At 41.2% G+C, this 9,229-nt stretch overlaps 1 protein-coding gene across 1 annotated transcript; it reads left to right on the top strand.

The window, feature by feature from the left end:
- The first annotated feature begins 421 nt into the window (after positions 1-421).
- On the top strand, positions 422-4,418 carry LOC147609467 (uncharacterized). The gene is made up of 3 exons (XM_086787554.1): positions 422-2,593; positions 2,701-2,959; positions 3,591-4,418. The coding sequence occupies exons 1-3, from the start codon at positions 1,665-1,667 to the stop codon at positions 3,753-3,755; spliced, it is 1,353 nt and encodes a 450-aa protein (XP_086643680.1). The 5' UTR covers positions 422-1,664; the 3' UTR covers positions 3,756-4,418.
- The last annotated feature ends 4,811 nt before the right edge of the window (positions 4,419-9,229 follow it).

Raw genomic sequence — 9,229 nt, 5'->3', positions numbered from 1 at the left:
CATGAGTCATCATCATGACTCAACCAATGTAGTAGGTAGGCTTGTTTCAACATATCAAATCAATATGCATTGAGATATATCCACTGTAAGAGACTCATTTTTCAAATGCATAGAAGTAAGAAATGTGTTTTTTTTGGCTGAATTTGATGACCCAGAAAAGCTTAAAGAGAATTTCTGCTATTGTTAATATTTTCCCAAATTTCTATGCAGATTCTTGGTTTTTTTGTGAATATATATATATATATATATATATAATAATATATATATATTCTTTTGGGTGATTAAAAAAGAAGAAGAAAATTTGCATTTTTGGCGCTGGATTCCGGGTCAATGCGAGGTACGATCGAGTGGGTTTTTTAATTATATATTTTTTTGAAAAAACTCAGTTGCTTTTTGGGCGGGTTTAACGCCTATCGTTCTTCGAGGCGGGGTTTTGCCGAAGCAACAGTTCTGAGAGAATATGGCACTGGGTCCTCTTGATCCGGTCTCCGAGACAAGCAATTTTGAATTGGGTCGGCTTCCAATCACTGTTTCAGCTTAACTTCTACTGTTTAGGCTTACTACTTCATGTCACTTGAGCTTCAAACACTCCCTAATCCACCCTAATCCCAACATTGGGCCTCTAAACACACATAAATCCTGCCTACTTTTGACTGTTTCTCTTCGTTTGGGCTTAAAATTACCCCACTTACCCACTTATCCAGCCCATCTTTGACTCTAACTCTGTCATTTGGGCACTAAACTTTGTCATTATGGGCTTAAACTGCGCATTAATCCAGGTTAAACTCTTACCTTTTTGGTTTTTTTTTTTTTTTTTCAATGGGGTGTCTTGGAGCTAGAGAGTAGGCTCTTCCTTTTCTAGAAACCCATCTTGAAGCTAGTTTTGCCGTACTGCTGCATGGGTTTCTGGAACCCTAATTCTCATTGTTGCACTGTTTTTTCAGTTTATGGAACCCTAACCCTTGCTGCACTGCTCTCTATAGCTTCAAATCACATCACAATCTTCTCTTTTCTCTTGGGTAAAAATATGTACAATTTCTGTAGGCCTGTTTGGGTGGTTTTTTTTCTCGAATTTTGCTATGAGCTTGGCCATGGCTACCCTTTTTGATCATGCTACTTCTCTGACTGTTTCTACTTCTCCGAGCAGATGGTTTTTGGCCATGGCTATTTCTACTTCTCCAAGCCAATGGTTTTTGTGTAGAGATGTTATTGCCACACTCTCCCACAGCCCTTCATCGATTGACTAGTGCAGGCTTCCATGGCTCTTTATTGATTGAATAGTACAGGCTTCCATTCCAGCTCGTTTCCACGGCTTGCTGTACATGGTTCTATGTGATAACATGGTCTTGAGAGGGGCTTTGGCGTATGTGGCACATGGTCCTGACTGCTGAAAGGGGCATGGTGTGTGTGGTTGAAGTTGAGAACATGCTGTACTGAAGTTGAGACGGAGTCGATCAGCACCAGCCCAAGTTAAGATGGAGCGAGTGCTTGCACATAATCTTGGATTCGAATGCAGAGGATGATTTTCAAAACCTTTTCAAAGCCATGGACACCAACTCATGAGACTACATGTTACTCATTGCTGTGAAGATGATTTGCTCTTGACTCCCACCAAGATGGTTGCACAAAAAGCAGATAAATCTTTCTTGTAGAAGGTACAAACCATGACAACATCCAAGTTGACCCGTAGTTCTTCGTCCCTGTCACGCTCCCCTTCCATCAAAGCTTCCATAGACAGCCTTTCTCGCTTGGAAGAAGCACTCACAGTTAAGAGCACCAACAGAACAGACCGACTTTGGCAACAAGAGTTGGCAAGAATACCAGAGTTTCAGAAAAGAAGGTTCAAAGTTGGGATCTTGCTACCTCCTCTGGTGATGGTAATCTTCCCATGTGTTTATTACTATGCAAGATCTTCTAGGCATCATGACTTGCAGTTTCCTCCTGATGCTCCACATGCTGTGTTTGGGCTCTGGTTTGATTATGTTTTCTTGGTATTCTTCTTCAGTGCTGTGCTCATGTCCATCAAATTTGTTTATCCTGGACTGAATTTAGTGTACCGATTAAGATGTGCATTTAGCCATAATTGGGGGTGTTTAACCTTAACATGCCTAAAGCCATTGGGGGCTTTTCTTGCCGAGGAAAGGGATAAGAAGAAGCTGGGTGGAGCCTCCCGTGTGACTTGGACCATTGGTTCAAAGCCCAAGATTGAAAGGACAAAAAGCATAAAGGAGGGGGTGCAGGCCTACAGCAATGGTGATGTCTATGAAGGTGAATTTCATCAAGGTCGGTGTTCCGGAAGTGGGGTTTACTATTTCTACATGAGTGGGAAATATGAAGGGGACTGGGTTGATGGTAAATATGATGGGTATGGAGTGGAGACATGGGCCCGTGGGAGCCGTTACAGGGGTCAGTACAGGCGTGGTTTGCGAGAAGGGTATGGCATTTATAGGTTCTACACAGGAGATGTGTATTCAGGGGAGTGGTCCAATGGGCAAAGCCATGGCTGCGGTGTGCAGACATGTGAAGACGGAAGCCGGTATGTGGGAGAATTCAAGTGGGGTGTGAAGCACGGATTTGGCTACTATCATTTCCGGTAAGTAGTGGTCTGGGTTGAGCTCCCATGTCAAAGATTTAAAAAATATATATATATATCTGTACATACTGTGCCTGTTGATCTAATCAAGCAAGAACTTGTGCCAGCAATGGTGACACCTATGCTGGAGAATATTTTGCCGACAAGATGCATGGCTATGGGGTATACCAGTTTGCTAGTGGTCATCGATATGAAGGCGCCTGGCACGAAGGGAAGAGGCAAGGGCTAGGAATGTACACATTCAGAAATGGGGAAACACGAGCAGGGTATTGGCAGGCGGGCATGTTGCGGACCCACAGCACACTTAACCCACTTCCTGGTGCCCCTTTGGCTGTCAGCCATTCAAAGGTTTTGCACGCGGTCCAGGTACAGCTCTGTTGTCATCACAATGTCTTTGATTTTGCAAAAACCTAAGCATTGTTTTTTTCTCTTATTTACCAAAAAGAACTCCACATTGTCACAGACTTCCTCTTGAGATCACTGCTTATCAGCATGAAAATCAGGAGACAATAATGTCTTAATCTAGAAGAGATTAGAAATAAACCATGGCCACTTGCAAAGGTTTGAAAGACACCAAAACACATCCTTGGCTGCCTGGTGCTATGGCCGTCCACCAGACACAATTCCCACTACCTCTTGTCTACTGGCAAGTGATGACCTGTCTAGCCTATGCTGGATAATTAGTCCCTTGGGCAGCTTTCTTGTGAACCTTATTAAAGTGATTATCTTTTGCCCTGATTATTTGATGCTTGCCAATATTCTTAACAGTGAATTTCATCTGTTCATAGACCCATAGACCTTAAATATTTTGTAATCCTTGCCATATAATTTGGATGTGTTAGACACCCTGCGTGTTAGGGCTGAACCCAGCTCTGCAATGCTACACACTAGGACATAAACTAGGCCTCTTTTGGTTTGGGTGATTAAGTTGGAAATGCTGCCCACCATATACTTAGAGCATTTTTAAGTGAATGCTTTTCTGCTACTGTGTTTTCAGGAGGCTTGTCGGGCGTCTGCCAAAGCAGTTCAAGTACCTCATGTTGATGACAGAGTGAACAAGGCTGTGGCTGCTGCGAACCGAGCTGCGAATGCAGGGAGGGTTGCTGCTGTGAAAGCTGTGCAAAATAGATCACATAGCACCATCCCTTTAGCTGAGGTTTGAAATGTGGCATGCTGGCTCATTTCTCTCACAGAAATCTTTTGCAAGGAGAGTTTTACTTTTCAAGTCAGTGTGTGATGCCATGTTACCAAGTGCATGGTTATGTTTTAGGTTTCAGTTAGTGTAATAGGGAGCAATGCTAGCAAAATCTAGCATGTGAGTCAAACACTTCTGTTTTAGGTTCCAGTTTATGCAAGCAATGCTAGCAAAATCTAGCATGTAAGTAAAGCTCTTGCCTGAATGGTTAGCTCGCGACACTCCTTAGCAAGAGGTCGTGGGTTCGAAGCCCGACCCTGCCCAAGAGGTCGCGAGTTCAAACCCCGAGAGTTCCTTAAAGAACAAAGTAAGCATGTAAAAAATCTCTCCCAGCATTAGTCTTGTACCATCTCTGTATATATATCCTACCGGTCATAGCAGCAGTATGATCTGCACATGCAGCCCAAGCATAACTGTCTGGGCAGCATGCATGCTAGTAAACAACAAGACTGTAAAGGGTAAAAGAACAGTCCATGTTAGAGAGTAAATTGTGGGAGCTTTAACATCATTTTTGCTTAAAGAGGGGTTCCTCTTGTGGCCAGATAGATGCACAAGCATCTACACAGTCTGTGTCTCCATGTAATTATGAATGTTTGAAGTAATATGAAGATAGATAAAACATTGTATGTATTGAAAGCTATAATCCTGACCTGAGATAAATTGGATGAGAATGTGAATTGTGGGCACTTTGTTTTTGGTGCTTATATGGATGAATAGTTCAATCTCCTGTAAGAATGGAGGTTTGGTTTTAAAGCCTTTTGTAAAAATGTGTTCAAGGTCTTTTGGCTTGTTAGGGTTTTTGTGTTGGTTGATTTTTCCTCCAGTCAACAACCTGTTAGACTTTGTTAGTGCTCCACAAAATGAAGTGTACCCATTTCAGAATTGCAAGCTAATTACTTAGACTCTCTGTCTCTCTTTCTCTCTCCAACTCAAAATCTTGCCTCGGGCTCAGAAGCACCCTTGCTTTAGGGTTCGAATGTCTCACTCCTCGATCATGAAGCATATAGTCTCTACTCGTCTGGACTGACTCCATTGTTTCCTAGAGTCTAATTCCCAAATTTTTTCCATTTTTTTCTAAGCTTTTTCCATCAGAATTTAAGTTTCGTTTAGAAAGCACCCATTTATTCAGGTCCACCATGTCACTTGCTTCTTGCTTCTTAGTGGTGTATTCAATTTTTACTTCGACCAGATCCATAGGTGTAGCTTAGATTTCATTAAATCCTTGGGGTCTTTGCTTGCCACCCTACCACTGGGCCTATGGAGCCAACGAGAACTCACAATTGATATTCCTCATTCATTACTCACACCCAACTAAAGCAATGAAAAATAGTTCACACACACTCTCCACTGCATACAAGTCTTTTGAAAGTTGACATTGCACTTAAACCTTCATACATCAAAAGTATAAAAAAAACTTACACATTGGGAATCATAATAAAAACTTTGGAATATCATCCAACTAGCAAATAAAAATAATATCACATGTATTCAAAAACATATTTTCTCACCACGCCTCTGCTCCTCAAACAAGGAAGATATGCTCCATTGAGTCCAAGCACTCCAACTTGTGTTGATGTTCGGCAAGGAGCCCATAAGTCTTGTATAATGGCTATATCCCTTATAAGACATGAACATTCTAGTTATATTCACACCAGAGTCTTCTTATTGAGACATGTGTGCCCAACCCTAGACTTGTCGGCATAGTACACTTCGGAACCACCTTTGTCCTCACACTAGGCATGTCATGAGCATATCCATGTTTTGTCGAGTTGGGTTAAAGTCTCAGATGATTATCTTCTCGCACGACCACTTGGATGACATTTGCTTGACATCACATCAACTTGTGAGGTACCTTCACAAGCTCCACTAAGAGTAGTATTTTGACAAACAAATGTCAAACATGATCAAGCAACTATGCATCATGCATGCATCATGAAACGGAGTAAAACCATTGTAACCTTCGATGAGATAGTCTTGATCCTCCATCAAATCTTTGAACACGTTTTTTGATCCAATATCCTTGGTCTAAACCTTCATAGTCCTTGAGCAACATTTGAATCCATCCTTTAAGCCATAAGGTCTCTTAAATGGAGAATCACTAATACAAGATTAAGAAGCTAAGATATGGGACAAATCATCATACAAGATTAAGAAGCTAAGATATGGAACAAATCATCATGTAGATTAGTATGTGATTAGCAAGAATCACACGTATCACACATAATGCCTAAGTGGTTTAATCTCCCACCATAAGAATGGGAATAGCTCTCCATAAGCCAAAGTGTGGTAGCTCAAGGCTCCATGGTTCATTCAAATGTCAAATGATCAAAAGATGTCCAAAAGATACTATAGTGGCCCATGACCCTCTTTTATACTTGAGCCCATGATCATAATTCCTAATTCTAACTAATGAAGTTACTATTTCATTATAAGCCATCCCCTCCTACAATGATTTCATCCTCAAAATCAAAGGGTGGTTATATACAAAAGACAAATAAAAAGGCTATATACAAAAAGCCCAATACATGCCAAGTGTCACCATCGCAGAGAACCAATACCGTTACATGAATCTCATGACCCTCGAGGTCAAATGGAAAAGATAAAGGACTCTCGTCGATGATGAGGCTAGTCGGTATTCTCCAGGTTCAAATGGAAAAGATATAAGTGTCACTTAAAAGATGCGGTAACCCATACAATAGCTACACATGGGTGAAATATAAATCCAAGCCATGTAGACTCCAAAGCAATGGCTCTCGAGCCACGTGGATGGAATGGAAAATGTAGAGAGCCAATGTTGGTGACGCGGCTAGCCAATCCTCTTAGATCAAATAGATAGCCATCCATGTTGATGACATAAATCGTTACATATCTTTCTAGGTCAAATGGATAGCAAAAGTGTAGACCATCCAACCATGGAACAAATGTGTAACCACATGGATCGAGAAGTATACAAGCCCTTGTCGAAGGTGAAATGGCCACCAGAAATACCATCAAATCCATGGCCCAAATAAAATTGCTCAAGTGAAAATCTGGATGTGATGCATGTAAATCCACATAATGTGTCACATAATTAAATACCATGCATTCCAAATGACATATATTGCATCCAAAAGTAAATGTCCTGGCTCTAAAGAAAATAGGATTGTGTCGACACTCGGAGCCAAAAGAACATATCTCAAGGTTGGCATGATATGAAGGTAAGAACGAACCAATGCTGTCATCCCATGTAGCATCACTCAAAAAGTCAAAGACATGATTGATTGCATCAATAGATATATGGGCATGAGCTAAACCATGCGTCATCTCCTCATGTGCAAAACCCTGTATGTGTGTATGATGATCCAAGATAACAATATAATCATTAGCATAATTATAGTCATCAGTGAAAATTGAAGAGGTATCCCCACGTGAAAGGTAAATGCTATCATCTCCTAAATCATCATTTATGGCATCCCTAAGGTCTCCAAGGTCATCCTCATAAATATGGTCTATCTCCATTAATGATGCCCCTATGTAACCTACATCCCATGAAAACTTTATCTCTAATAATATAGGATCCAAGGAGATGCCTAGTTCAAATGTAAATCTCTCAAGATCTATGTCATGTGATCTACTATGGATATGATCAATATGCATAATCTTACTATGATGTCTTACCTCAATGAAATCATCACTACACTCATGCACTATCCCTAATTGCTCAAACACATGAGCTTTATCCACATGATCGCTACAAGGAATGCTATGAATACTAGGAGTAGTGGTCGTATCAACAATATCTCCACAAATAGAAATCCTAGAAGACTAGCTTGACGTATCTAACATTAGGAGCTCGGGTCTATGCTCATAGGTATCTCTGTCATTCGTATGCGGAGTATCACTAACCTCGAGTGTGCTAATGGATACACTAATCTCGAGTGTGCTAATGGATGCATCACTAATCAAATGCACACTAATGTCATCACACGATCGACTAGAGTGTCCACATGATTTGTAGGAAATAAGATAGGCATAGAAGTGTTGATGCTTTGGGTATGATGTGACTCACACATCACTATCACATACACATCCTCATGTGCATATGTGTCAGTGGCATCATGTGCACGTATATCACTATGATCTTGTGCATGTGTATGCATGCGATACATCATGTGTATGAGTGTACAATACATGATCATCATCATCTGAATCTGTGTCGGTGCAATCTACATTCTCTAGAACATAATAATGGGCTCAAGAGTGTGGGGCACTCATGTAAGTAACCGAAAGAAGACTCGTCCCATGTGAACAATGTCGAACCCTCCGTATCAAGGTAGGCAAGCAATGAAACGATAAAGTCATTGTTTGTGGACCATCTGGACCATGTGGATATGGACTATGTTGGGCAAACCTCCCTTTCATCAAACAAAAGCCGTCGGTGACTAGGCATCAAACCTATAAGCTCGAATGTCCAACTGTGGCACAAGTATGCCACCTCGTCGTAGCGAGAAGTCGACACGCGAGGATGTAGAGGTCTAAGCCTTGATGTGTTGAAGGTATGTGTGAACGTGATAGATGATATGTGGTCCTCAACACCAAGTGGAAACTTGTGATAATGAGCTTAGAGACATGATAATAGTGCATGCACAGAAGCCCTATGTGATCAAGATCTGATAGGGAAATAAACTACTCTATGTAGTGCTACACTTGCTGGAGCTAGTTAATCGTATGTGTGTAGGCTCTCCAATGCCCAAATATGAGCAAAAGAAATAACTCTTTGTTGAGCCTTTAGTCCAATCTGATAGCTTCAAGGCATTTGAACCGGCACTACTTCAAACTGTTCATAGCCTAAAAGCTTGTGCTGCTGTAAAGAAGGATCCGTAAACAGAGTTGGATGCTGTACTTAATATTTGCGTATCCACTTATGTTTTCTTTTAGCAGTGCTGCCTATTACTTGTATTTGCATGGATGCAGCCTAGCCTACTGGCTGCTGTGTTGAATCCTTTAAATGGTGTAGGTTGTTGTGTGCTAGAGGATGTCTAAGGCTTTCAATGGTCTTGAAAACTATTGTGTGATTAGCAGTGCACCAACTCACCCTTTGTGCAGCCATTTTATATACTTTGCCATACCTCCCTATGATGCAAATTGATTTCATCCCCACTCACTTGTGTTTTTGCTTTGCCCCCTGAAATAAACTATCACTCGGTTGAGCAACTACTCACACTTGCAGATGCAATCAAGGTGGTTTTCTTCTCATCCAAGCTGGTGCAATTCCTAAAGCCCCTCACTAACTTGTCTTCACTAAAGCTTGTGTCCTTCCCTTTAGCCATGTACTAATGAACTTTGTAAACTACTTGGGTAGTGTAAACTTGTTGTGAGCCACACTTGGTGTGAAGCCAAACTCGAGGTGGTTTCAGCATCAAACTAGATCAATGATTTCCCCATCTTGCCTTGAATGCAGT

Source organism: Cibotium barometz, chromosome 51, assembly GCF_041138505.1.
Source record: "Cibotium barometz isolate CiBa-2024 chromosome 51, ASM4113850v1, whole genome shotgun sequence".
Classification (NCBI taxonomy): Eukaryota; Viridiplantae; Streptophyta; class Polypodiopsida; order Cyatheales; family Cibotiaceae; genus Cibotium; species Cibotium barometz.
The sequence above is the reverse complement of the archived record's forward strand: the minus strand, read 5'-3'. Positions and strand labels throughout refer to the sequence as shown.